Genomic DNA, 27,695 nt, shown 5'->3' on the forward strand with positions numbered 1-27,695 from the left:
ACTTTCACCCTTCCCGGGGCCTTCAGAGGTATGAATCTGCACGCCCCTTCCTCTGTGCTCACTGCAGTTTTGTGAAATAAATCAGACTTTTTCTTTTCTTTTCCCGAGAGTTGGAAACATCCGGGAAGTCTGCTCAAAATTCGGGCAACTATTGATTCTAAGCTTAGAATATTGGGCCACCATCCGACTCTGAAATCACCTAGACCCGAGGATACTGTTAAAGTGAACGGATAAACGGACGCCGTGGGACCTCCATTTTGGGGATGGGACGGGTGGTAGAAGTCTGCCTGGCGCCTGGAAATGGGCATAAGGCCCTAGCTAGGTCCGCCCTGCCCACCTAAGGAGGCCCCACATGAAGGACGGCAAGAACAGACTCCAGGAGTCCATGGGGGGAGGAGACGGGAATGTCCTGCAGTGCGACCTGAGGTGTAAACTCACGGGGTGGGGATCTCCCGTTATCCCCCACGAGTTGTGACGTCCCGGCGAGCCAACGTGATGCAGCAAGAAACCGCGCGGTCCCTTTAAGGAACCCGGCTCGGCGCGCCGGGCTGTGGTCCCGCCTCCTCCAATAGCAAAGTCTCGCGAGTGGCAGGTGCACTATCCAATAGTAGCGTCAGGGGCGGGGCCGGGCGGCCCGGCACTGGGTTGCGAAGGGCGTCGTCCGCGGTTGACCCGGGCTCCTCTTAAAGGGCCCGCGTTCTCCCGCCGCTGCCGGGCGGAGCGAAGGTGGATGGAGTTGGGGGGCCTCGGAATGGTGAGGAGGACCCCGAGAGGGTGGAAGGTGGAGCTTGGAAGACTGGGGGCGCCGCGGGGTGGGGGTGGGCGGAGTCACATTCCCCGATAGTTAGGGGTTTCGGGCAAGCCCCTGTTCTCCCTCCCCCTTCCTTCCCACTCCCGCGAGTGTGGGAAAAAAATGGATCACCACTTCTCCCTGCCCTGAGAAACCATCTGGTCGCCTCGGGGGGGCCCTCGCCACCCTACACCTGAAGCTCCCCACTTCCCAAATGAGACCGGGCCCCCTCCCTCCCCCCAAAATAAATTCCCCAATCCCACTGTGAAAAAGAAGGAAGGCTCCGAGTGCGCCAGTTCCCGTGTGGACGGAGAGACTTCGGCAACCTCCTGCGCTGTCAGCCTCATCTGAACCACGAGGGGGGCCACGGACAGCTCTGGGGGGAGAGGCGGGCTGGGTCAGGGACAGCCGACCCAAGAGGCCCGCCCCGGGTTTCCTTGGGAGCGTGAGTTTGCCCCTTTCTGGGCCTCAGTTTCCCTCTCTGTAGAAATGGGGGCCGGCGGGAGGACGGGAGACGAGGCTGCGGGTCTCGCCGCGGGTCACCGGGGGCTAACGGACCCGAGAGCCGGTCCCGGAAGAGGCCGGTGGTGCAGGCGGGGCCCCGGGGCTCCGAGCCAAGCTCCGCCCCCAGAAGGCCCGCGGGGTCTCGGGGACCCCCGGCCTGCAGCCTTCCGGGAGCGAGGCCCTCCCGGCCAATGAGCCGCGCGGACGGCTGCGCGCCGGGCTCCCATTGGTGGCTCCCGAGTGCGCGCCTTCAGGGCGCCTGAGCTTTGCGGGGCCTCCACCCGGGCCCGCCGCAGCCCACCTCTGCCCTGTCCTCTCCGCAGAGTCACCATGGCCCTCTGCACACAGCTGATGCTCCTCCTGTGGAAAAACTACACCTACCGACGGAGACAACCGGTAACGCCCGGGTGTGCAGGTGCGGGGCGGTGCCAGGCGTCCGGCACGCCCCCCCCCCCACCGTCTCTACACACTCTGCCCCCCCAGATTCAGCTTCTAGTGGAGCTGCTGTGGCCCCTTTTCCTCTTCTTCATCCTGGTAGCGGTCCGCCACTCCCACCCGCCACTGGAGCACCACGAATGTGAGAGCCACCGGGTGTGGTGGGAGGGGCGCGCCTGTCCTGCGCTGCCTGGAGCAGAGCCGCGGCGGGGGAGGGGGGGCGGGAGGCCTCGTCCTTCCCCGGCTGATCGCACAAGTGAGGGCGACTCCGAGCAGATTCCCCCCCCCCCCATCCCACAGGCCACTTTCCAAATAAGCCATTACCTTCGGCGGGCCCGATGCCCTGGCTGCAGGGCCTCGTCTGCAATGTAAACAACTCCTGCTTCCGACACCCGACGCCGGGCGAGTCGCCGGGGGTCCTGAGCAACTTTAAGGATTCCCTGTGAGTAAACCGGGCCGGTGGGGGTTGGCCGGCAAGGAAGGTTGGCACTCTTAAGGCCCCGCCTCCCTTCCCTCCTCTGCACCCAGGATCTCCAGGCTCCTCGCCGACGCCCGCACAGTGCTGGGGGGCCGCAGCACCCGGGACATGCTGGCTGCCCTGGGGAAACTGATGCCCCTGCTCAGGGTCGGAGGCGGAGGTTAGAGAGCCGGAAGAGGGAGCCCTTGGCTTGGCTGTGACTCGGGCAGGGGTCGGGGAGGGGCCACCCAGGCTGAGCTCCGCCCAACGTTAGCATCTTCGCCCCTCAGCCTGGCCACGGGAGAGTAATCAAACTTCGGTGACCACGAAGCTCCTGGAGAAGATCCTGCAGGGGGTGAGGAGGGGCTGGCGTGCGGCGGGCTCCGTGTGAGGCCTGGAATGAGCCCTTGGCCCTTTCAACACTCCCGTTCCCCGTTTGTGAAAGGGGGCGGGAGGGACTCGCTGGGGCCCCGTGGGTGGGGCGCTCACACACCAGGCAGAATGAAGCCGCGCGCTCCAGTCCAGCTCCTCTGGCCTCAGCACTCAGGAGGCGAATGAAGGAGGCTCAGGAGTCCAAGGTCAACCTTAGCCCGAGGACTACTGAGCAGCACCCCCACCCCGGCCTCCGCCACCCTTGCTGTCCTCTCCCCAGGCAGCCCCGGAACCCGTGCTGGGTCAAGCCGAGGATCCCATGAAGAAGTTCTTGGATGCTAGCAGAGATCTTACCCAGGAGGTGAGAGGCCCCAGCCAGCCTCCACCCTGGCCAGGAAGCAATAAGTAAACGGGGAATGGGAGGGGACCAACAGGAGCTCCTGACTGGGCCCCTGCCCTGGTTCAGACTCCAAGCTGGAAAAAGCTGTGTGTGGGGGCGCTTCCCTGTCATCCCTCCCGAGGTTAGGTGGGAGAACTGGGACGGTGAGGCTACCCTGGGCTACGGAGCGAGCCAATTTCTCAAGCGAACCAACAAAAACAAACCAAGACAACAAACAGAAGGGCTGGTTCTGTGGCTCAGTGGGCAGAGAGCTCGTGGCTAAGTTGGATCAATTGCCTAGCATGCCTAACTCCTCATAAACCAGGATGGTGACACACTCCTGTCCTTCGAATGCTTGGGAGGTAGAGGCAGGTCATCCTTGGCTACAGAGCAAGTAAGGCCAGCCAGCCACATGAAGCCCTGTTTAACAAACAAAAAGACCCAAAGCCAAGTTCGGTAGTGCACGCCTGTGATCCCAGCGGTTGAGAGCAGAGGCAGGCAGATCTCTGAGTTCAAGGCCAGCCTAGTCTACAAAGTGAGTCCAGGACAGCCAAGGCTACACAGAGAAACCATGTCTCGAAAAAACAAGACCAAACAAACACCCCCCCCCCAAAAAAACCCAAATAAACAAAGGGTGGTTTGCAGCCCTTGGTGACCTTTCCACAGCTCCTGACGCTGCCCAGCCTGACGGAGCTCCGGGCTTTGCTGCGGAGGTCCCGAGGGTTGGCTGGTTCTCTGGAGCTGCTTTCTGAGGCCCTCTGCGGTAGCAAGGGGCCCAGCAGACCTGGGGGCCTCTCCCTCAACTGGTACGACGTCAGCCAGCTCGATGAGTTCATGGGGCCAGAGGTGGCACCTGCCTTGCCCGACAGCAGCCTTAGTGAGTCACGACGGCTGAGCCGGGTTCCCCGTGGGGCTGGTGGGGGGCAGAGGGCGCAGCGGGGCCTCATGCTGTCCCCCTCCCCTCATCCCAGGCCCTGCCTGCTCTGAGCTCACGGGCATGCTGGGTGACCACCCTTTGTCTCGACTGCTTTGGAGGCGCCTGAAGCCGTTGATCCTCGGGAAAATTCTCTTTGCACCTGACACCAACTTCACCCGGGAGCTCATGGCTCAGGTGAGATTCGGGAGCCGGTGGGGGGACGGCGCTCTACACTGTACCCTTAGTCAGGAGGCCAATAACAACGAATAAGCCTTAGGTGAGGGGTTAGGGTAGAATTGCCTAGAATCCCCGCGAGAGGGGCTGGGGGGGGGGGTCAGGGGTGGAGGCTCCGCCTAGAATCCCCAGGGAAGGGCTGAGGGGCAGGGTCCTTGCCTAGGAGTCCCTGGTTAGGCATTTGGGCCGTGTAACTCAAGGTTAGAGCTAGGGTTAGGTTAGAAAAAATCCTCCAGCGAGAAACTCTGGGGCAGGTCTCGATGGTTAGGGGGGGTCACGTGGTATACACCGGGCTCTGGGCTCTATCTTTAGAACTCAAAATACCAAAAAGGTCCCCCTCCCCAAGATAGGGTTTTTATGTATAACAGAGCCCTGGCTGTCCTGGACTCGCTTTGTAGAACAGGACGGCCTCGAAAGGCTCCCGAGTGCTGGGACTACAGGCATGTGCCACCTCGCCCGGTCTCCTTAATATGTATGTGTGTAATATAGACATGGGAAAACAAGTTAAAGTGGAGGCCACACAAGCTTATGATTCCAGCACTAAGGACGTTGAGGCAGGGGCGTCCAGAGTTCCAGCATAAGCTACAGGGGGACGCCTTCAAGCCCGGTGTTTGGGGGGCAGAGGCAAGCGGATCTCTCTGAGTTCCAGGTCAGCCAGGGGTGCAGAGTGAGACTCGATGATGATAAAGAGAAAAGCGGTCGGGCCGGAGGTGCAGGCACCAGGACTCGGCCGGGGCCAGAGCGGATGCGGGAACACCACCTCGGCTGGCCTCGGCTCACCTCGGCTGACCTCGGCTGCCCACTCGTAGGTGAACCAGACCTTCGAGCGGTTGTCTCTGTTGAGGGACCTACACAAGGTCTGGGAAGCGCTGGGACCCCAGATCTTGAGCTTCATGAATGACAGTTCCAACGTGGCCTTACTTCAGGTGGGCTGGAGTGGAAGTGGCCACTTCCTGGCTGTGGTATGCAGATCAGAAAGGGTGGGTGGAGCCCTCCTCCTCCTCACTCATCGTTTACCCCTTTGCCAGAGACTGCTGGGAGTGGAGGACACAGGGCTGAGGCAGGAGACACCCCGAGGCCAGAAGCAGTTAGAGGCTGTCAGAGACTTTCTGGACCCCAGCAGGGGTGGCTACAGCTGGCAGGAGGCCCATTCGGACATAGGACGCCTGGCAGGAATACTGGGCAAAGTCATGGAGGTGAGGGGTTGTCCTAGAGGGTGGAGGGCGTCTTTCCCCGGTGGCCTGAAAGGGACCAGCAGCAAACCCTGACCTAGAGGATGGAGCAGAGAAGGCACCAGAGCTTCGTTTATGGCTGAAGAGGAGGGGGCCAGGGCTAAGGGATCCGTGTCCTCCCACAGTGTGTGTCCCTGAACAAGCTGGAGGCTGTGCCCTCAGAGGCGGCTCTGGTGTCCCGTGCCCTGGAGCTGCTGGGTGAGCACCGCCTCTGGGCGGGCATCGTCTTCCTGAGCCCGGAGGACCCTCTGGAGCCATCCGAGCTGTCATCTCCAGCCTTGGGTCCTGGCCACCTGAGATTCAAGATTCGGATGGACATCGATGATGTCATGAGGACCAATAAGATCAGGGACAAGTGAGGGGGGAGCTTCAGTGGTGGCACCCGGGTGCGGTGGGCGGGGTCAGGCCGGGACGATTGGAGGTGGTAGACGGCCAAGGCTCGGGGATAAGGTGGGAGGGAGCTAGCCAAATGCAGCAGGAGGCTAGCCTGGCACGAAGAGGGGCCAGCCAAGTGCGACGAGGGGCTGCCCAGGTGCGGAGATGGGAGCCGAGTGAGTGCATTGCTGGATCTGGAAAGGAGAGGGCTGAGCTCGGGGTGTGGTGGACAGGGCCCCCGAGGTGCTTCAGGTCCGCGTAGCCCACCTGATGAATCCGGTGTCTCCCAGGTTTTGGGACCCAGGTCCGTCAGCGGACCCCCTCATGGACCTCCGGTACGTGTGGGGCGGCTTCGTGTACCTGCAGGACCTGCTGGAGCAGGCGGCCGTGCGCGTGCTGAGCGGCAGGGACTCCCGCACGGGCCTCTATCTGCAGCAGATGCCATACCCCTGCTACGTGGACGATGTGTGAGGACACCCCCGCGTCCTGTCCGGGCGCCGCGGCTCGCAGGGAGCCTGCATGGGACCCGTAGGGGGCTCAGGGGCTCCCCTGAGAGAAACAAAGTGGCTTGTGCTGGGATGTGGGAGGGGACGCCGGCTGCGGAGCCGGAGACCCCAGCGTGAAGCCCGTGCCGCGTGCGCGCGCGCGCCCCGGGCAGGGGACCTCCAGCCGCACTGTCACCCACCCTAGGTTCCTGCGCGTGCTGAGCCGGTCTCTGCCGCTGTTTCTCACTCTGGCCTGGATCTATTCGGTGGCGCTCACCGTGAAGGCCGTGGTTCGCGAGAAGGAGACGCGGCTGCGAGAAACCATGCGAGCCATGGGGCTGAGCCGCGCGGTGCTCTGGCTCGGCTGGTTCCTCAGCTGCCTGGGGCCCTTCCTGGTCAGCGCGGCCCTGCTGGTGCTGGTGCTCAAGGTGACGGGTCCCCGACGATCCCCCCGGGGGCGTGGAGCTTGGGGCGCGCCTCCCTAGCCCCCATGTCCGAACGGGGTCCTGAAAGAGCTATGCTGGTCCCAGCTCGGGGACATCCTCCCTTACAGCCACCCGCTCGTGGTCTTCCTCTTCTTGGCGGCCTTCGCGGTGGCCACGGTGGCTCAGAGTTTTCTGCTCAGCGCCTTCTTCTCCAGGGCCAACCTGGCAGCAGCCTGTGGGGGCCTGATCTACTTCTCGCTCTACCTGCCCTACGTGCTGTGCGTCGCCTGGCGCGAGCTCCTGCCCCTGGGTGGCCGTGCAGCTGCGGTAAGGGACCTTCCGACAGGTGAGGGGACCGACAGGTGGAGCCAGCCCTCCGACCCACCCCTCTCTCCCCAGAGCCTGCTGTCCCCCGTGGCCTTTGGCTTCGGATGCGAAAGCCTGGCTCTGCTGGAGGAGCAGGGGGACGGGGCCCAGTGGCACAATGTGGGCACAGGCCCCTCGGAGGACGTCTTCAGCCTGGCGCAGGTGTCCGCCTTCCTTCTGCTTGACGCCGCTCTCTACGGCCTTGCCCTCTGGTACCTAGAGGCTGTATGCCCAGGTGGGCCATAGGGGAAGCGGCTCCGGGTGGGCAGCACACCGGAGGCGGAGCTGAAGCATGCCGGGCACCTGGAGAGATGCTGGGTGGTCTCTGGGATATCGGTCTCCTATTGGCCAGTGTTGGCGAGAGGGCGGGACCTTGTGGCCCCCTGCTGTCGGCTGTCCGGGAGCAGCCCGCCCCGGGCTGGGTGGAGCTTCCTGCTGCGGGGCTCTGTCGCGCTGGGTCGCGGGCCCAGCGCGCCAGCGCCCACGCGTCTCCGGGATATCGGGGTCCTGGAGGTACAGCTCCTAGCTGCTGCTGCCTCTGAGGAGCGGGCAAGGAGTAGGCAGGGCTTCCTAGCCACTCTTCCCGGATGCCCTGATTTCAGGCTCGCAGCCCGGAAGTTCTCACGTCTCATGGGTGTGATTAGTCTAACCTGAGTGTCGCTTTCCACCAGGCCAGTATGGGATCCCCGAACCATGGAATTTCCCCTTCCGGTGGAGCTACTGGTGTGGGCCTGAACCTCCGCAGAGTTCTGGCTTGGCCCCTGCCACGCAAGATCCCAACGGTGAGGCCCCACGGCTGTTAGTAACCCTTGATGGTTTTGACGCTCCTGTTTTCCCAAGAGAAGCACAGCCTGCAGCTCAATCCCCTGGACACTCCAGACCCCCAGGCCGCGGCTGCATCCGCTCGCGAGCCTCCCAGAGCCTGGGGCATGCCATCTCTGCTGGGTCCAGGCAGGGGCGCTATCTCTGAGCCACAACCCCGCCGGACGCTTTTTATTTTGAGACAGGTTCTCACCAAAGTTGCCCACCTTAAACTCATGAGCCACCTTCTTCACCTTGCAGAGCGGCCGAGTAGGCCGGTGTTCAGAACTACACCACTATGGCCATCCCCCTTAACCCTTAAAGGACCGTCATTCCCCTGGCCAGCTCTCAGTCCCCACCCCACCCGCCCACAGCTGACCCTGCCTTCCCTCTACAGTTCTGGTGGAGGAGCCCCCACCCGGCCTGAGCCCTGGTGTCTCCATTCGAGGCCTGAAGAAGCATTTTCGAGGCTGCCCACAGCCAGCTCTGCGAGGGCTCAGCATTGACTTCTACCAAGGCTACATCACAGCCTTTCTGGGCCATAACGGGGCTGGCAAGACAACCACGCTGTGAGCTGCCAGCAACTATGCTGTTTTTTCAGGCCTCAGTTTCCCCATCTATTCCATAGGCGCTGGGGTTGGAGGATTCCCAGGTGTACAGAGTTCCTGGGAGCCTGTCCCCCCTCCCTCTAAGAGGGGTACACAGCACCCTTCTCTCTGGGCACACATGTGCCCTATGAAGGGCCCTTTCTCAGATCCCCCTCACCCACAGGTCCATCTTGAGTGGTCTCTTCCCGCCCAGTGCTGGCTCAGCGTCCATCCTGGGCCATGACGTGCAAACCAACATGGCAGCCATCAGGCCCCACCTGGGCATCTGCCCACAGCACAATGTGCTGTTTGACATGTGAGTCCTGGTGGGCTTGGAGGGAGGTGGGAAAGGGGGCTGGCGCCACGTGAGACACCCACCAAGAGCGGAGCCGCTGCTCCTCACCCCTGGCCGTAGGCTGACCGTGAAGGAGCACGTGTGGTTCTATGGGCGCCTGAAAGGCGTGAGCGCAGCCGCCATCGGCCCCGAGCAGGAGCACCTGATCGAAGATGTGGGGCTCAGCCCCAAGGGGGACACACAGACACGCCACCTCTCCGGTGAGCCGGCCTAGAGAGGCCCCCTCCATGGGGCAGGGGAATATGGTAGGACATCCGGGACCCCGGGCAGGGCACTTGGCGGGAAGGGACACGGCCCTGCGCAGAGCTGGGTGGTCGCTCTCTCCACCCAGGCGGGATGCAGAGAAAACTGTCGGTGGCCATTGCCTTTGTGGGCGGCTCTCGCGTGGTCATCCTGGATGAGCCCACCGCCGGCGTGGACCCTGCCTCCCGCCGTGGCATTTGGGAGCTGCTGCTTAAATACAGAGAAGGTACTGTACATTCCGCAAGACGGAATGGAGTGGCCTGCGCTCCCCTCGGTTTCTGCTTGAGGGACCAAAAACCCTCCTAACGGAAGAGCTTTCTGACGATGCCGGGGATGGGGTTTGGAGTTTGCTGCGTTGGGTGTGACGATTCCTGGGTGCTGCTGCTGCTTGGATAAAGACCCGGTGAGCCCGAAGTTCACATGGGTTGGGCCCCTGTGTCCAGGGCGAACGCTGATCCTCTCCACTCACCACCTGGATGAGGCAGAGCTCCTGGGAGATCGAGTGGCCATGGTGGCAGGTGGCTCTCTGTGCTGCTATGGGTCCCCGCTTTTCTTGCGCCGACACTTGGGCTGCGGTTACTATCTGACGCTGGTGAAGAATTCTCAGTCCGTTGTCACCAGTGACTTGAAGGTAAGGGCTAGAGCCAGGCCCAGACTCTGTCCCCACCTCTGTCCTGATGAGACGAACCATTCTCTTTCTCTGAAGGCAGACAGCGGAGACCCCAGACGGGAGCAGAAGCCAGAGAGCAAGGGCAACATGGCAGGTGAGACCGGGCCAGGGAACCCCCAAGGGAAGAGCCGGGGCAGCAGCCACTTAACTCAAGACCCCAGGCTGGACCTCTGTCCTGCCGTGACCCCTGGCCCCAAAGCTCTTAACCCTTACTCTGCCCACAGAGACAGCCTTCACCGGAGGAACCTTGGACAGGGGCAGCCAGGCCCCAGCTCCTGACACAGCCCCAACCACCGCAAGTACAGCCCCCATACTAGAGCTAGTGCGTCGTCATGTGCCCGGCGCACAGCTGGTGGAGGAACTGCCCCATGAGCTGGTGCTGGCATTGCCATACGCGGGTGCCCTGGACGGCAGCTTTGCCATGGTCTTCCACGAGCTGGATCGACAGCTGGAGGCACTGGGGCTCACCGGCTATGGGATCTCGGACACCAGCCTGGAGGAGGTGTGGGGCCTGGTGGGATTTTGAAGGATGAATGGGAGTCTGTTTGTGGATGGCAAAGGGCAACTCCAGAGCAGACGATGGGTCTTAGGGAAGGTGGGTAGAGCTTGGAGGTCCCTTGAGGTCTGGGAGGGGGGAGCGTGAGCGTCCCCCTGTGAGGCGCTTGCTCCTTTTCCGCAGATCTTCCTGAAGGTGGTAGAGGACTCATACAGAAGAGGTATGTCGGAGCTCTGTGGCCCTTCACCCTGCCCCTCACTGCAGAACCCTGAGCTGGTTTTGGCAACAAGCCATCCCTTCGAATTCTGTTGTCCATTCACCCCGAGGCTGTGGCTTTGGTTTCCCTGGAAGCGAGACCCTGTCCTCAACCCTGAACCTCCTCGCCTCCACAGGCAGTGACTCCAGACAGCAGCTGCACCCACGCTTGGCCACTCTGCAGCCCCACACAGGGCCAGAGGCATCAGCCCAGGAGAACGGGGAGCTGGGTGAGTCTCCGCCGTGCTCACCACTCCCCCCACCCCCCCACTCCCAAGGTCCCAGAGCTTATCCTCCCATCCCCCACAGCTAAGCTGATGCTGGGTCCCCAGACCCCACAGAGCTCTGCACCCAACACCACCCAAGTGCAGGGATGGACACTCACCTGCCAGCAGCTCCGGGCTCTGCTCCACAAGCGTTTCCTGCTCGCTCGGCGCAGCCACAGGGGTCTGTTCGCACAGGTGCTGAGGCCCGGCACAAAGGAGGACGGGTGGCCGCGCTGGGGGCCTGCTGTCCGTGTGTGCGCCCAGCGAGCCCTCCCTGCTGTCTGCGGGGGGGTGCTGGGGAGCCACTGGGGACAGGGTCGACCGTATGGAAGTGGACCCTGACAACACTGTCCCCCAGATCGTGCTGCCCGCCCTGTTTGTGGGCCTGTCCCTGCTCTTCAGCCTCATCGTGCCTCCTTTCCACCAGTACCCGCCCCTGAAGCTCAGCCCCGCTATGTACGGCCCCCAGGTCTCCTTCTTCAGGTGGGTGCTGGGCACAGCGGGCGGGTGACTGGGCGGTGGTGGATGGCCGCTGTCACAGTGCTGACCTGTTTCCCTGCAGTGATGATGCCCCCGGGGACCCCAACCGGGTGAAAGTGCTGGAGGCGCTGCTGGGGGAGGCCGGACTGCAGGACCCCAGGGCACAGCCTGCCTGGTGAGGCCTGCCCAGCCAACTCTCCTTGGCTCTTTGCCCCCTTGGCATTGCCTCAGTTTCCTCCAGGCTCTCTCTGCTATCTGTGGAGGGTCTCGGGGAGCCATGGGAGGTGGTAGAGCTGGAGCAGGGTAGACTGTGTGGAGGTGTTGGTGCCTCCTTTCCTGGCCTTGTTAGTGCCAGGGGCTGCCTCAGTTTCCTCTCTTGATCTGCCTGCATTTCCCTGTCTGGGCTTGTCTTGATTTTCCCCTGAGCTCCAGCCTCCGTTTTCTTGCCTGGGTTCTGGCCTCAGTTTCCCCCCACGGCCTCTTGCCTCTGTGCCCCTCAGCCCCTGGCGAGGTGCCTCCCTCACCTCACTGGGTGGTGGGGTCTGCGTCTCCCAGCACTGCCTTGGCCTGGGCCGGCACTCACGGCCCTTCCCGGCTCCACAGGGGATCCGAGTGCACACACTCTCTCCCTTGCCGCTTCTCGGTCCCCGAGGTCCCTGCAGAGGTGGCCAGAGTCCTGGCCAGCGGCAACTGGACTCCCGAGTTTCCTTCCCCAGCCTGCCAGTGCAGCCAGCCTGGAGCCCGCCGCCTGTTGCCCAGTTGCCCGGCTGGGGCTGGGGGTCTGCCACCTCCCCAGGCCATGGTGGGCTTCGGGGAGGTGGTCCAGAACCTCACCGGCCGGAATGTGTCTGACTTCCTTGTGAAGACGTACCCCAGCCTGGTGCGCCGAGGGTGAGTGGCCGGGCTCCTCCAGGGGAGGTTGGCTGGGTTCCCGCGCCCCACACTTACCCTGCCCATTTGACTGAATTACTCTGCTCCCTGTGTGTCCCTCCCACAGCCTGAAGACTAAGAAGTGGGTGGACGAGGTCAGGTGAGGAGGGACCCGGTTTGGGAAGCTGTGTCTGTTCTTCCCCGCGCCCTCTGCTTGCCTACCTGCTCCCCCGGCCCTTCACTCTCCCTGTCTTCACCCCAAACCATTTTTCAGATACGGGGGCTTTTCCCTGGGAGGCCGAGACCCAGACCTGCCCTCAGGGCATGAGGTGATCCGCACAGTGGCAGAGATCCGAGCACTGCTGAGCCCCCAGCCTGGCAACGCCCTAGACCATGTCCTGGACAACCTCACTCAGTGGGCCCTCGGTCTTGATGCCCAGAACAACCTTAAGGTGGGCCTGGCAGCCGGGAGTGGCCAGGGGAACTCCAGGCCACACTCACTGTGGGACCTCATGGCCCTTGCTCCACTCAGATCTGGTTCAACAACAAGGGCTGGCACGCCATGGTGGCCTTCGTGAACCGAGCCAACAACGCACTTCTACACGCCCTCCTACCACGGGGCCCCGCCAGCCGTGCCCACAGCATCACGACGCTCAACCACCCCTTGAACCTGACCAAGGAGCAGCTGTCTGAGGTCGCGCTGTGAGTCCATGCATTTACGCTCAGTGGTCGTGTTGTTCAGGGTTGGAGGGGGCTGGATTAGAGCCTTGCCTGTGCCCTGGGCTGGTGACAAAATGCCCTACAACCACCAGAAAGGCCAGGCAGTGTGGTGGCACAAGCCTTTAATTCAGGCACACAAGGGGCAGAGGCAGGCAGACCTCTCGAGTTTGAGGCCAGCCTGGCTTATGTACACAGAGAGTTCTAGGTTATATATAGACACCCTGTCTCAAGGAGGAAACAAAGACAGCAACCTGGTCTACAGAGTGAGTTCTAGGAAAGCCAGCCCTCTCTTAAAAAAACAAAAACAAAAAAGAAAGGAGAGAGAGAGAGAGAGATACTTTCACACGGTGGAACATCAAGTCACCCAGCATCTTGTCCCACTTTTACCAAAAAACCCAGACCTCAGAGACCTCAGAGACCTCAGCATCATGACCCACAGGCTTCTGGCCCAGGCCACCATGCCCACGCCATCACTATACTCAACCATGCTTTGAACCCAACCAACAAGCAGCTATCTGACCCATTATTGGCTCTGAGCCCACCTTGACCTCTCTCCCACAGAATGGCTTCCTCAGTGGATGTGCTTGTCTCCATCTGTGTGGTCTTCGCCATGTCATTTGTCCCAGCCAGCTTCATCCTGGTCCTCATAGAGGAACGTGTCACCAGAGCCAAGCACCTGCAACTGGTCAGCGGTCTGCCCCAAATACTCTACTGGTTTGGCAACTTCCTCTGGGACATGGTATGTGTGGCTGACTGCCTGGTAGGGGTGAATGGGCACCTGGCAACAAGAGAGGGGAGGGGAGGCACAGCCCCTGGCCCTCTGAACTACCGAACTCCTGTCTTGGACACAGTGTAACTACTTGGTGGCAGTTTGCATAGTGGTGCTCATCTTCCTGGCCTTTCAGCAAAGGGCCTATGTGGCCCCAGAGAACCTGCCTGCCCTCTTACTCTTGCTACTGCTGTATGGGTGAGAGCCCCTACCCCTTCGGGTTTATTCCTCTGAGGTGGGGGGAGAAGAGGATTCATAGTAACTGAAGAAAAAGATTTTGAGGTCCAAGAGGACATCAAGAATGATGAAATTCAGGGATTGGAGAGATGGTTCCATGGTTAAAAACACTGGATGCTCTTTCAAAGGACCCAGGTTCAGTTTATAGAACCCACATGGCAGCTCTCAACATTCTGTAACTTCAGTTTCAGAGGATCTGATAACCTCCTCTGACCTCCACAAGCACCATGTGTGTACATGATGTATGTAGAAGCAGCAAAACATTCATATACATAAATAAAAATAAATCTTAAAAAAAAGGCCAAAGTGGTGGCTCACACTTTTAATTCCATCTCTTGGGAAGCAAAGGTAGGTCAGTCACTGTGAGTTCAAGACAACCTGAGCTACATAGTGAGAACAAATAAGAAACAATTATATAGTTAGAATTGTGAGCTGAGTCAATGTGGCCTTAAAAGCTCATCCCATCTGGGCTTATAACACAAATCTGAGGTGTGGCTGTCCTTGGAACCACCCAGAATGTAAAGTCACTGGTGGCACCTGTCACCCTTTCCTCCCAGCTGGTCTATCACGCCACTCATGTACCCAGCCTCCTTCTTCTTCTCCGTGCCCAGCACGGCCTATGTGGTGCTCACCTGCATCAACCTCTTCATTGGCATCAACAGCAGCATGGCCACTTTTGTGCTGGAAATGCTGTCAGATCAGGTGGGACCTCCTCACAAAACCTGGGGCTGGGGCTGAGTTAGTGGGCACTGTTGGGCTTAGCTGCTGATTTCCTAGGTTTTACCTACCCTGAACAGGACCTGCAAGAAGTGAGCCGGATCCTGAAGCAAGTGTTTCTTATCTTCCCCCACTTCTGCCTCGGCCGAGGGCTCATTGACATGGTGCGGAACCAGGCCATGGCGGACACCTTTGAGCGCTTGGGTGAGAATGTCTGTCAGATGGGGACTGTGAACAACACCACTGAGAGTGCCACTTCCAAACTGAGTCGTATGGGATGGGAACACATCGCCTTTAAGTGAACAATGTTATGTGGCACAAAAACAATGTCAAATTAAAGGTGAAGAAAAAGCCTATTAAAGAATCATATCCTGAAAGATCCATAACCATACATGAAGGAAGATTCGAAACCTTATAGTCTAAAGTTAGTTACACTCTAGCAGTACAAGTCTTAGTCACTTTTCTTGAGTCTAGGGGGGAAACTCAGTCCTTCATGTCCCCACAGGAGACAAGCAATTCCAGTCACCCCTACGCTGGGACATCATTGGCAAGAACCTCCTGGCCATGGTGGCCCAGGGGCCCCTGTTCCTGCTCATTACCCTCCTGCTCCAACACCGAAACCGCCTTCTGCCAAAGTCAGTGGGGTCAGGTGAGGGCGGCAGGGGCCGGCATCCTTCCCTGGATCTATCCTCACATGTCCATCCTCAGACCAAAACTGAGACTGCTGCCGCCCCTGGGGATGGAGGATGAGGACGTGGCTCGAGAGCGGGAGCGGGTGACCAAGGGGGCTACCCAGGGGGACGTGCTGGTCCTCAGGGACTTGACCAAGGTAGGCACAGGGTAGGCGAGTGCCCGGGTAGGGTGGCATGGGTACTCCATCCTTCTCAAGGAGCTGCACCCCTTCAGGTGTACCGTGGGCAGAAGGGCCCAGCTGTGGATCGACTGTGCCTGGGGATCCCCGCTGGGGAGGTGAGTCCAGAGCAGAGAACCCAGTCCCAGGGAGTGCTTCCTCCCTGCCTGGCCCCCAGGCCCCTCACTATGACCACACTGTGCGTTACTGAGTAAGTGCCGTACACCGATCACCTTTTCATTAAGCGCCTCCTGTTGCCTAATTTTTGAACTTGTGTCCGTTTGTGTGGCACTAGAAATCGAACCCAGAGTCTCAGAAGTGCCCAGCGAAGGCTGCAGAGCTAAGCCGTGCCCCCAGCCCCTCACTGGGGGGCACTCTAGGCTGGCACTCTATCACAGAACTGTGTCCCTGCTCTCAGCTCCTTATTGAGCCATCAGCCCTCATTAGGCACCTACTGTGTGCTCACAGTCGTTAGCACAATCAGTGATCACCAGAGACCCTTTCTCCACACATGCCTGGATCAAGCACGTCTCAGGTAAAACCTCTTTGGCACCTGTTTCTGCCTTCAAGCACCTACACACAGGCAGAGTCTTTTGCGGGGCTCCGGTTCACTGGCTGCCTAGGGGTCAGAACACACCTGTGAATATGCGTGAGCCTGCTGAGGCAGGAGGATCAAGTGTTGAGGATCGTCTTTCGTAGCCAGCCTGGGCTACGTGAGACCCTGTCTCCAAAGCCACGAATAACTAAAACAGATTGTGTCCTGGATGCCCCAAACCATTCTCTGCTAGATGAGAAATCTGCCCCTCCCAGACCCTCTCCCCCGGGCCCTCCCACCTTCCCATGTGTTAGCACTGGGGGCTGTGCATTGCAGCCCCGGCCTCGGGCTGTAAAGGGTTTGTGGGTTCCTTGCAGTGTTTCGGGCTGCTGGGTGTCAACGGAGCAGGGAAGACATCCACCTTCCGCATGGTGACGGGGGACACGCTGCCCAGCAGTGGTGAAGCCGTGCTGGCAGGCCACAAGTAAGGGGCCCCTTGTAGGGGCATGGTCACCCCGAACCCCGGTTCTTGACCTGTCGGTCCCGTGAGTGGACTCGGTCGTTCACCAGCCCAGTCCCCGCGACCTGCGTCCCTCTGCGCGTGGCCCACGTGCTCTCCGCAGACACCCATGCAATCCTGCGTGGGTGGCCTGTAAGCGCTTCAGCCTCCTGTCCCCACCCCAGCGTGGCCCAGGAACCAGCTGCCGCGCACCGCAGCATGGGCTACTGTCCCCAGTCTGACGCCATCTTCGACCTGCTGACCGGCCGGGAACACCTGGAACTGTTCGCGCGCCTGCGCGGGGTGCCCGAGGCCCAAGTTGCCCAGGTGAACACGCCCTGTCCTTGTGCTCAAGGGGGCTCGGCCCCTCTCCGTGTGGCCCCGCCCATGCTCACCCGGCCCCGCCCCGCAGACGGCAGTCTCCGGCCTGGTGCGCCTGGGCCTCCCTAGCTATGCAGACCGACCTGCGGGGACCTACAGCGGAGGGAACAAACGGAAGCTGGCGACAGCCCTGGCTCTGGTTGGTGATCCGGCCGTGGTCTTCCTGGTGCGTGGAGGCGGTGTCTGAGTGGCACCTGAGTGAGGGGGGTTCTGAGCTTGGGGAGGGGCGGTACCTGAGCTTCGTTTGGCCTTGGCCTGAGCAGGGGAGGTCTGACTGAAGTGTGTTCTAGCTTAGAGCGGAGCTCAGGCTGGCTTTGAGCAGATCGGGGGCTGTCACGGGGGTCCTGCTTGGCTCAGAGTCCGTGTGGCCTTTGCAGGACGAGCCCACCACAGGCATGGACCCAAGTGCGCGGCGATTTCTTTGGAACAGCCTGCTGTCGGTAGTGCGTGAGGGCCGTTCCGTCGTGCTCACGTCGCACAGGTGAGCCCCAGGGCCACACGCTGGCCATCTCGTCTGAAGGGGCGGGCCAGAACATAGCCCCTGAGCAGGCAGGCCGGACCCAGCCACCCTCACACTGTCGCCTACAGCATGGAGGAGTGCGAAGCGCTCTGCACGCGCCTGGCCATCATGGTGAACGGGAGGTTCCGCTGTCTGGGAAGCGCTCAGCATCTCAAAGGCAGGTGAGCAGGGCGTGAGGCCCGGCCTGGGTCGGGGAGGCGGGGACTGGGGGATACAGGATCTGATTGGTGCGCCCAGCGTGTGGGCGGGGCTAGGAAGGCTAATCAGGTGTGTGGAGGTGGGGCCTGAAGAGTCTCAGAGGAGGAGCTTGTATGCGTCCTGGAGGGGCGGGGGTGGAGTAGGGGTCGGAAGCCCGGCGCGGTGCCCACGCCTGTGATCCCAGCACTCAGGGAGGCAGAGGCAGGCGGATCGCTGTGAGTTCCAGGCCAGCCTGTTCATTGGTAGGAGTCAAGGCTACACAGAGAAACCTTGTCTGGGGGGGGGGGGGGAAGGATGGAGTGTGGGTGAGGTTATATTATATATGGACGTGGGTAGGGGCGAAAGGCCGAGCCACACGCATAGAGTAATATGTCGTTTGTAGGTGTGGCATTCTGGAGAATTTAAGGGTGGTGTGGGATGTGAGCACTGAATAGAGAGCCATGTTGGCCGGCCTAGGGTATGAAGGGCAGAACCACAAGGCTAGGGGAAAGGGTCATTTGTAGGGGTGGGACCAAAGACAAGAGAGCGGTAGGTACGCTCAGGGCTAGCTGCAGGGGGCGGAGCCTGGGAAAGTGGATGTATTCAGGGGAGGACATTCTGGATGGAGTCCAGGGCCTCCAGGCCTGTCAGTCCTTGGAGACACAGGTTTTCTAGGGTCCTTGGGGACACAGGTTCTCTGGTTAGGTGTGGCTCTCAAACAGGGCGGAGTGAGGAGGAATTGGGTTGGGTCCAGGTGCACATGACAGTCTACCCACAGGTCCAGTGTGTAAGGAGAGCAGCCAGGTTTCTGAAAGTAGTGGGCGCCGTGGCCTGCATGCCTAGCCCTGTCTCCTGCAGGTTCGGGGCTGGCCATACACTAACCCTCAGGGTCCCACCGGAGCAGCCAGGAGCAGCAAAGGCCTTCGTCCAGGCCACCTTCCCCGGGGCTGAGCTCCGGGAGGCGCATGGCAGCCGTCTGCGCTTCCAGCTGCCTCGTGGGGCCGGATGCAGCCTGGAGCGGGTGTTCAGGGAGCTGGCAGCGCAAGGCCAGGCCCACGGGGTGGAGGACTTCTCCGTGAGCCAGACCACTCTGGAGGAGGTGATGTCGGCCACCGCAAAGGAGCCTGAAGGGGAGAGTGGAGGGCCTCACCACCCTGAGCTGACATCGCCTCCCTCCCGTGCCTTTCTGTTCCCTCCATGTCTCTGCCCTGTCAGGTGTTCCTCTATTTCTCCAAAGACCAAGGGGGCGAGGAGGAGGGCAGCCGGCAGGAGAGTGGAGCCGGGGAGGTTTCTGCGTCCAGCCAGCGGCACCCCAGCCGTGTCCACCGATTCCTGGAAGACCCCAGCTATGTGGAGACCATGCTCTGAGCACCCCTGCCTTGGGACAGAGTGGCAAAGCGCAGACAGGGTCTCCGCAGCATGCGCTGGTCCCCTGACAGCCCTGGCCCCTGGAGGAAATAAAGAGAAACGAGGAGACAGCAGTTGTGTGTTTATGTTTTGGGAGCCCTAGCTCTCTGCAGTCTTACTAGTGCGGGTCCCATCTGTGCCTGTGTCGTGGTCCGAGAGGTGATGGCAGCCGTGACAGGCACGTTGGACCCAGTCCTGTGACATGGGCGCTCCAGACGTCTAGTCACATGTGCCCTGACCTGCCTGTACCTATGTGGGTCTGGCACCCGAGGGCGGGACTTGTGAGTGTTTCTGAGTGTGCAGTAGAGGTGAGGTCAGGCTTGCGGAATGTCCCAGGCGGCCTCGAGGACCCTGGTGCTTTCCTGGCCAGACCAGAAGCCCACCCCAGAGCCGGCCAGCCCTTATCCTGAGACAGCCTCCCACCCCACCCACTGGCCATCCGACCATGAGTGGGAGGCACGGGACCCTGAAGGGGGTCCTTGGCTGGGTTTGTGGTTGGACCAGAGCTTGGAGAGCAGGGCTGGGCACCACAGGCTGTGTCCTCCCTGGGCTGTGTCCTGGAGAGCCACCCAGCGTGGCCGAGGTCAGTGGGAGTCGGCATGGTTGAGGGGCAGGTGTCATCTGTGTGTCCCGAGGCCCAGCGCTGGGATGTGGAAGGCAGAGTGGGAACAGGAGCAGAGGCCACCAGGGCAGTGGGGCTCCGGGTCGCAGGATTGGAAGCCACACGCTGCCGTCCCGGGTAGACTGCGGGTAGAGAGTCCTAGGAAATGGAGGTCACCTGTGGGTGGTGAGGGAGCCGGGGAGGTGTCCGTGGGAGGCTCCACCTCCTCTTGCGACGAGGACACTACCTTTCTGGACTGTACTTGGGAGGGTATGTCCCAGCCAGGGTCAGCTCATGCCTGAGTCAGATGGCTAGATGTCCTCAGGACACAGACTGCAAGCGGAAAGTGGCTTGCTGTGGGGACTTGTGTCAGAGCTGGTGAGCGACGTCCCATACAGTCTGACACCCGGGACAGTCACAGTGGGGCGGGGCTGTGGTGTCACCTCCCTCCCTCCGCTGGGGGCCTTTTCCTGTGTTGGGGACTTGCCGCCAATGAGGGCCAGGCCGATCACGTGGGTCTGACAGCTGGGGAGGGGGTGGCTCTGAACAATGTGGTCCAGAGACAGCCAGCACCAGGAGCCACAGGGCTGAGACCCCCCCCAGGCCTGCCTGTCCTCATCGAGGGCCAAGGGGACTGGCTCCACCATGTTCTCCAGGAAGAAACGGGAGCTTATGAAAACTCCCTCTATTTCCAAAAAGAACCGCGCGGGAAGCCCCAACCCGCAGGCCTCCTCAGTGGTGAGTGGGGCACAGAGCGGGCGGGGACCCAGGATGACACACACAGCCTGTGGCCACTGCTGGGCGCAGGGCACGGCCACAGCACCATGCCGGGCCCGAGGTGGGGCGCTCGGGCCAGCTACAGTCCCCAGGAAGCAGGATGGCAGGCTATAAGGAGAGGCCTGAACCTGGAAATCCGCCTTACGGTAGGGGCGGCCACGGGTGGCCACCAAGTCTCCCCTCTTTACGAAGGGTGTCCCCGTCATGTGCCGATGAAGGTTGTGGGTAGTGGATAGAGCTTGTACTGGAATCCAGGGACAGGTTTGAGATTCCCGAAGTTGGGGTTCGGGCAGTTTAAGAGTTCTGGAAGCTGGGGAGATGGTGTGGGACTGAGGTGCAGTGTGCAGGGCGGATTCAGGGGGTCTCTGGGTTTCTCCAGAACCTGGAGGTGCCTTCTGAGCTTGGGGGTTGTGAAGTTTGGAGGTACCTACCATTTGGGGGTGTCCTGGGACCCAGGGCCTGATGAAGCCCTCACGTCTCAGAAGTTATCCATTTACACCCATGGAAGAGTCTGGGATGGCTAGAGGGCTGGAGACCCATGAGGGCCCTCCCCACCCCCACCAGGAAGTGGGGTGCCCCCTCCCTCCTGTGCCCCACAGGCTCCACCCCGGCTGTGGTTTGGTTAGGGACGGTTGTTTGTGAAAGCTAAACAGAGGAGGATGTTGGGTAACAGGTGTGGGGGGGGCTCCCAAATCTCTGCCCACTGACCTCTGACCCCCGTGATTAAGTTCTGGGGAAACTGAGGCAGTGTCTGGGATAAAGGATTCCCCTTGACTCTTCTTCTCCACACTCCCAGGAACTGCCCAGGAAGGAGTGTACAGAGGCTGCTGGCCTAGAGCCACCAGCCACGTCCCTGTCCGCGGGCACCAAGACCACAGGCACACTCAAAAGGCCCACCAGCCTGAGCCGCCATGCCAGCGCCGCCGGCTTCCCGCTCTCAGGGGCTGCCACCTGGACCCTGGGCCGTGGGTACCGAAGCCCCCTGTCTGCAGCCAGCCCTGCAGAGGTGCCCGGTGAGGGACCTTTCCCTGAGGGGGTAGAAGACATCTCCACCCTGCTGGCCGATGTGGCCCGCTTTGCAGAGGGCTTGGAAAAGCTCAAGGAGTTCGTGCTGTGTGACGGTGAGAGCCCCCTTGGCTGCACCTTGGCTGCACCGTGAGAGGGAAGGGGGGGGTGAGGTGGTGCAAGCCTTCCAGGCCGGCGCTCAGGCAGGAGGCGCTCTGTGAGTTCCAGAGCAACAGGCCTACGTCTGAGCTCCATCCAGCTCAGCCACAGAATTACACAGTGAGACCCTGACTCAGAAGAAAAATAAATAAATGAAGAAGGAGAAGAAAAGGGGAAAAAATGAAAAAGAAGAAAGAAGAGAAGGGAGGGACACGAGGTGGCTGCAAACAGGATGGAAAGAAGTGCATGGGTCAGCCAAGGTTCTGAAGGATGTGTGGGAGCTTGATGCCCTGCAGGGGAATGTCTTAGGCATTTGTTCACAGACATAGAAACCGAGCCTGTATCCAAGGACCACTGTGTGAGGACAGATGGCTGCAGAGGCTGAAGAGCCCTGGACACAGTCCCATACACGGAAGGTGTTAAAACAGGGCACTGCCCGAGAGGGCGGTACTGGGAGCCTGAGCCTGCGGCCTGAGGCATATCAGTTCCGTTTTCTCCTGCACGCGGGTTGCTGACGGCTCCCGTTTCCTCCAGAGTTATTTTCACCTCCTTCCTGTTTGTCTCCGTCAGCCCAGAGAGATAGATGGGTCGGGTCTGGCACCAGCCTCAGCACCCCCAGTGGCTGCTCCCCGGAAACCACATGTCAGAGTTGGGCCCAGAGCTCATCCCCACTCCCAGGGAGGTGGAGGCCTGAGTGTGGCCTCACCCAGGGGCCTGTGCGGGCCAGCTCCCTCCGGGCAAAGGATGGGAGCCCCAAAACTTACCTGGTCTCGGGGCGGAGGTTGCGTCTGCTTTTCTGGGGAAGCCTTAATCTCAGGCCTTTTCTTCCCCGGCGTCCTTGGAGGCCTGCCTGGCGGGCGCGGGTCACCTGTTGGGTTGCTGGGACCCAGGCCTTACAGGTCTCACCGGCCGGCTCAGCACAACCTCTGGGCCAGGTTTTTACTAAACAAGAAGAGAATCAAAGTACATTTTAGACTGTAGCTGGGAGCGGACACAGGCCACACAAGGCCCTTTCTCGGGAGCCTTCTCCTGCCCTGGGGATCCAACTCCGGGCCTCAGTTTCCCCGCAAACCCAACCCTCTCTCCCAGACAAATTCCTTCTCTGAGTTTAGGAAACAGCCCTTGCGAGGAGATCTGGGGGGTGGGGTTGTTCCCAGAGAGAGGCGGGGCCTGAGGACCGGCCTAAGCCGGTTTGGCTGTTGGCCAACCCCCAAGGACCCCCAGGCGCTGAGGACCCTGGTCGCCTGACCGCGCAGTAGCTCTCTGTCCTTCCCGGCACCCTGAGCCATGTGTGTCTGTGGGACGCTGCATCGAGCGCAGGGCCATGGCCCCCAGCGCTGCCACATGGGGCCCCGAGGTGAGGAAGGTGCGGGGGGGGGGGAAGGGTCCCCCACCCAAGGCCAGGACCCTGCACTCAGGGCCTTTGCGCAGTCCCCAGGGTGGCCAGGGCCTCTGCGCTCCTCCGGGCCTCATCCCCGCTATCATTAGGCTTGGAGGTGGCCCGTGTGAGGGGCTGCAGCGGTCCCCGCGCCCCGAGGGGCGCACTCGCGCCTGGAATGCCCCGGGAGGGGGCGCGGCTTCCCGGGCAGCAGCCCCGGATTCCTGGAGCCAGGTCCGCCTCCGAGACATGGTGCGCTCAGTCTGGCCACAAAGACGCCGAGGGAATAGCGGCCAGGGTGCCACTCCAGCAGGGCCTGGGCCTGCAGAGGCCGGAGAGCCTTTCCAGAGTCCTCTGGAGGGTCTCCGGTCTTCGCTGCCCCGTCAGCATTGCACAGGGTCTTGAGCTAGCCCACACTGCAGGACGGAAAGAGAAGCAGGCAAGAACTCCACCTCCAGCTCAGGGCACTTGTGTTCCAGAGGCAGAGGAGGCGGCCAGCTGCACAGGGGCCATGGTTAAGCCTGTTCAGCACGTAGGACTACCATCAGCTCTGACGCCTCTCATGCCTCTCTACTGCTCAGAGGTGTGAAGGCAGGCAGGGTCCTTCCAGGGGACGCCGTGTGGCCATTAACCAACGGCTCTCCCTGTCTGTGGCTGGCACACATTGGCGGTGCGGGTTGGGTGGCGAAGCTTCCTCCCTCTTGGCGTAAATCCAAGAGAGATTGACATTAACAGACTTGCTCAGGGAAGTCCTCACTCTCTCCCACCCCTGCCTCAGTTTCCCCATCTGACCTCTGGGCAGACTGGGGCCAGCCTCTTCCTTCTCACCCTCACTCGCTTTCTCCCGCAGACCTCCTGGAGGCCCGCCGGCCACTGGCCCACGAGTGCCTGGGCGAAGCTCTGCGCGTGATGCACCAGGTCATCTCCAAATACCCACTCCTGAACACCGTGGAGACCCTCACAGCCGCCGGCACGCTCATTGCCAAGGTCAAAGGTCAGGCCGGCCCCCCTCTGTGGGAGGGCTTCCCAGAAGAGGGGGTATCTGTGATGGGGTTTTGAGGGATGCATAGGAGTTTGACAAGCACGCCCCCCCCCCCCTCAGCCTTTCATTATGAGAGCAACAACGAGGCAGATAAGAGGGAGTTTGAGAAGGCTCTGGAGACCATCGCTGTGTCCTTCAGCTGCACGTGAGCTCTGGGCGGGGTGGGGGGCAGGGAGAATGGGGTCGAGCATCTGCGTGGACCTCTGCACTGACACCCCCTGCTCCCGCAGCGTGTCTGAGTTTCTTCTGGGTGAAGCAGACAGCAGCACCCTCCTGGCCGTCCCCCCCGGGGACCCCAGCCAGGTGAGCGGAGGTCCCAGGTCCGGGTGTCTGTGGGAGGGATGTGGCCGCCCCTCCTGGGGATTGCGGCCTCCATGAGCAGTCTGGAGGGGCGTAGAGTGGAGGAGGGCAGGGGAGGACCGGCATGCTTTCCTCACGCAGGCCATGGAGAACCTCTATGGCGCCGGCGAGGGGTCCCCACCCAGCGTGGACGAGTGCGAGGAAGGTGAGTGCCCCCGGGGTGCGGGGCCGGGCCAGCGGGAGGGGGGCTGGACTGAGCCCCGCCCCGCCGCGCCCCCGCAGGCTGCCTGTCCCCCGAGGCGGTGGACATGCTCCTCCAGCGCTGCGAGGGGGGCGTGGACGCCGCGCTGCAGTACGCAAAGGACATGGCCAGGTACATGAAGGACCTCATCAGCTACCTGGAGAAGCGGACCACTCTGGGTGGGAGCGGGGGGCGGGGGGGGGGGGGGGCGGGGGCCCTCCGGTAGACTGACCAGGCACCCTGCTCTCCCTCCGGTAGAGATGGAATTCGCCAAAGGCCTGCAGAAGGTTGTCCACAATTGCAGACAGAGCATCATGCACGAGGTGGGTGGGCCGGACGGGCCTGGCCTCGCCCTCTCCCCGGAGGGCGGGCCCGCGGGGGCCGGGAGTGGCTGGGGGGGGGGGGGGGGGGGGCTCGGGGCACCGCCACCACTCGGCCCTTCCCGCTCCGCAGCCCCACATGCCGCTGCTGTCCATCTACTCACTGGCCCTGGAACAGGACCTGGAGTTCGGCCACGGCATGGTGCAGGCGGCGGGGACGCTGCAGACCCAGACCTTCGTGCAGGTGGGCCGCGCGCGCGAGCCGGGCTGGGTTGCTGGCTGGCGGGGCCGCCCGCCGGTCGGCACTCAGGGGTCCCTGTCTCCCTCAGCCCCTGACCCTGAGGCGGCTGGAGCATGAGAGACGCAGGAAGGAGATCAAAGAGTCCTGGCATCGCGCGCAGAGGAAGCTGGTAGGGGGCGCAGGGGTGCAGCCAGCACACCCCTAAAACAGAGGGTGTTCCCTGCGTTTGCCAGGACCCCTCAGAGTCCCGCAGGTGCTCAGGAGTGTGGGGGGAGAAACTGAGGTGCGGCCTCAGCCCCAGTGCACGCGCCGGGTTCCTGCGCATTGATCTTGTCTTTCTCCGGCCGTTTAAACGCACATAGGTGGCCTGGGGAGAGGGCTCGGGGTGAGGCACCCATCAGTTGACCATGGGGACCTGAGCATGTGGCCAGCACCTACATAAAAGCCAGGCGCCGAACCAAGCATCCGGGACCCCAGCACTGGGGAGGAGGGACGGCAGGATTAGGGGCCTGCTGGGCCAGAAAGCCTAACCGAATCTGGGTTCTGAGAGATGCTGTCTCACAAAGGCAGTGGTGGCACACGCCTTTGACCCTGCTGCTTTGGAGGTCGAGGCAGGAGGATCTCTGTGAGTTTCAGTCCAGTCAGGGCTGCGCACTGAGGCCCTCCCTGCTGCAAAAAGATAACATAGAATGACGGGGGTGGGGGTGGGGGAGGTCCCAGCCCGGGACCCATGGCCTCCACAGGCATGCACACACAGACACAGAGCCAGTGTCTTTCCTCTTGGCTCCTCAGCCATTGCTCTAGCAACCGCTGGTAACAAACGCGTGCTCCCCACTTGTCTCTGCCTGGGGTTCCAGAATGAATGGGCAGGTGGGGGTGTCTACCGGGTGCCCTCCCAGCAAGAGCCGCACCGCTCAGTTTCTGTGGGTGCTCTCTGTTCATAGCCTTTGCTCAGAACAGGTGAGGCTGAAGCTTGTTACCGGTTTCTCAGAGCTCTGTATGTGTTACGGAACACAAACGGCAGTGCTGTTGGGAGCCGCCACGCTTTACCATTTGACACTTTAATTTTACTAATTTGACTTAAAAAAAAAAAAAAAAAAAAGCTATCAGGCCAGCTGTGGTGGCACACGCCTTTCTCCTTTAATCGGAACACTTGGAGGCAGAGGCAGGCAGGCATCTGTGAGTTCAAGGCCAGCCTGGTCATCATAGTGAGTTCAGGCCAGCTAGAGGTATGTAGAGAGACAGAGAGACGATGTCCCCTTCCCCCCAAAAAAGCTGTCAGATTTTAGCGTGTGTGTGTGTGTGTGTGTGTGTGTGTGTGTGTGTGTGTGTGTGTTTTAATTAGTTCTTTAGTGGAGCGGGGATGAAAATGCCACAGCATTCATCGGGAGGTCAGGGAACAAACAACCTGTGGATCCAGGGCCTGGGTTTAGGTCCCTAGGCTTGGTGGCAAGGCCTTGACCTGCTGAGACAGAGGTGCCCGATCTTCGTAATGCCTCGTCCCCGGAATGCAGTTCCTCACGTTGTGGTGACCCACAAGCTTGAAAGTATTTCCATGGCTTCTTCATAACTGTAATTTTGCTACCATTTTGAATCGTAATGTAGGTATCTGGTGTGCAGGATGTCTGATACACGACCCACAGGCGCCTGAGAGGCTGTGCCCCACAGGTCGAGGCACAGTGCTGAGCCACGTCATCAGCAGCTCGCTTTGCTATGAGTTTGTCTGTCTTTATTTATTTAGGTGTTTTGTTTTTTTTTCCCCCTTCGAAACAGTCTCTCTCTATAGCCCTGGCTGTCTCAGAACTCTCTCTGTAGACCAGGCTGGCCTCCAGTTTACAGAGATCCACCTGTTTCTGCCTCCCGAGTGCTGGGATTATAGGCTTGCGCCACCACCTTCTGGCCTCAGGCTTAGTTTTTAGTTTGCGAGTGAGCCCAGGCTAAGCGTGAGCTCTCCCTCTGAGCCCCTGGACTCCCACCCAGAGCTCCTGCCTTCGTGTGCCTTCATGTTGAGGTTTCTGTCTTTCAGGCTGGCTGTGGGGTGTGGGCTCCACCCAGGCCCGTTAGTCTGTGACTCAGTGCTTCCTGCCAGCCCGGGGTGCTTGGCTTCCTGCCTGGGCGGCTCTCTGTTTTCATCTCTAAGACAGGAAGTGAAACAGTGAGACGTCCTGAGACCTGGCCTACAGAGCGTGTTTCTATTCAGCTCTGAGCTGTGCCTCAGTTGCCCCGTGGGTCCCACTGCACATTCTCCCAAGTGTCTCCTGTCAAGGCCCCTCGGCTGGCTGGGTGGGAATGTGAGGTTCTTGCAGGTGACGTGGGGGGCAGGAACTGAGCCTGTGTGAGGCCCATGTGGCAGCCTCGCTCTTCCCTCACAGCAAGAGGCAGAGGCCAATCTGCGCAAGGCCAAGCAGGGCTACAAACAGCGCTGTGAAGACCACGACAAGGCCCGGCTACAGGTGGCCAAAGCCGAGGAGGAACAACAGGGCGGGACGCCAGGAGCAGGGACCACTGCCTCTAAGGCGCTGGACAAGAGGCGGAGGCTGGAGGAAGAGGCCAAAAACAAGGTGCATTAGCAGAGGGACCCAGCGGACACGACCTGGTGGAGGGGCCTCCAGGGGACATGTGTGCAGCTGCCACCTCCAGGCCTGTGCCGTCTCCACCAACGATGCCCAGCTCCCGCTTACTGGTTATTTAAGTTTTGGTTTCAACCAAGATGAATCTCTGGGCTTTTCCACTTGCAAGACAAGTGCTCTACCCCTGACACGCCCCCAGCCCTCACTGAGGGATTCTAGGCGGGGCTCCACCCTGACCGCGCCCCCAGTCCCTCAC

General features: G+C 61.2%; 2 protein-coding genes across 4 annotated transcripts in view; both read left to right on the forward strand.

Annotated features, from left to right (window-relative positions):
* The first annotated feature begins 693 nt into the window (after positions 1-693).
* Positions 694-18,838, forward strand: Abca7 (ATP binding cassette subfamily A member 7). Its single transcript, XM_055607775.1, has 47 exons — positions 694-754; positions 1,618-1,690; positions 1,778-1,871; positions 2,030-2,171; positions 2,258-2,367; positions 2,477-2,541; positions 2,839-2,919; positions 3,604-3,814; positions 3,909-4,048; positions 4,897-5,013; positions 5,116-5,283; positions 5,445-5,674; positions 5,985-6,161; positions 6,385-6,607; positions 6,710-6,931; positions 7,004-7,205; positions 7,642-7,752; positions 8,169-8,340; positions 8,543-8,674; positions 8,774-8,913; positions 9,045-9,182; positions 9,400-9,587; positions 9,663-9,720; positions 9,851-10,128; positions 10,306-10,342; positions 10,515-10,607; positions 10,687-10,838; positions 11,002-11,126; positions 11,206-11,298; positions 11,727-12,014; positions 12,121-12,153; positions 12,268-12,445; positions 12,526-12,695; positions 13,275-13,452; positions 13,565-13,680; positions 14,277-14,421; positions 14,517-14,640; positions 14,942-15,071; positions 15,145-15,265; positions 15,343-15,405; positions 16,199-16,305; positions 16,506-16,647; positions 16,733-16,867; positions 17,079-17,182; positions 17,290-17,382; positions 18,257-18,497; positions 18,614-18,838. The coding sequence occupies exons 2-47, from the start codon at positions 1,625-1,627 to the stop codon at positions 18,764-18,766; spliced, it is 6,486 nt and encodes a 2,161-aa protein (XP_055463750.1). The 5' UTR covers positions 694-754; positions 1,618-1,624; the 3' UTR covers positions 18,767-18,838.
* A 1,100-nt stretch (positions 18,839-19,938) lies between these two features.
* Positions 19,939-27,695, forward strand: part of Arhgap45 (Rho GTPase activating protein 45) — a 13,468-nt gene continuing 5,711 nt past the window's right edge. Inside the window, exons 1-11 of one of the 3 annotated variants that reach the window (XM_055607846.1) lie at positions 19,939-20,144; positions 20,980-21,304; positions 23,576-23,719; positions 23,828-23,912; positions 23,998-24,070; positions 24,209-24,272; positions 24,350-24,487; positions 24,567-24,631; positions 24,762-24,872; positions 24,958-25,038; positions 27,242-27,430. In XM_055607846.1, the coding sequence (XP_055463821.1) occupies positions 20,052-20,144; positions 20,980-21,304; positions 23,576-23,719; positions 23,828-23,912; positions 23,998-24,070; positions 24,209-24,272; positions 24,350-24,487; positions 24,567-24,631; positions 24,762-24,872; positions 24,958-25,038; positions 27,242-27,430 (1,368 nt within the window). In that variant the 5' untranslated portion in view covers positions 19,939-20,051. The other 2 variants (XM_055607847.1, XM_055607848.1) reach the window with 2 other exon arrangements.

Source organism: Psammomys obesus, unplaced genomic scaffold, assembly GCF_907164565.1.
Source record: "Psammomys obesus unplaced genomic scaffold, mPsaObe1.curated_primary_1811, whole genome shotgun sequence".
NCBI classification, from domain to species: domain Eukaryota; kingdom Metazoa; phylum Chordata; class Mammalia; order Rodentia; family Muridae; genus Psammomys; species Psammomys obesus.

Coding starts and splice junctions, on each gene's coding strand:
- Abca7 (XM_055607775.1), top strand. CDS start 1,625: ATGGCCCTCTGCACACAGCTGATGCTCCTCCTGTGGAAAAACTACACC. Junction 7,753..8,168: donor TGCCACGCAAGATCCCAACG/GTGAGGCCCCAC, acceptor TTCCCTCTACAG/TTCTGGTGGAGGAGCCCCCA. Junction 12,154..12,267: donor AAGTGGGTGGACGAGGTCAG/GTGAGGAGGGAC, acceptor ACCATTTTTCAG/ATACGGGGGCTTTTCCCTGG.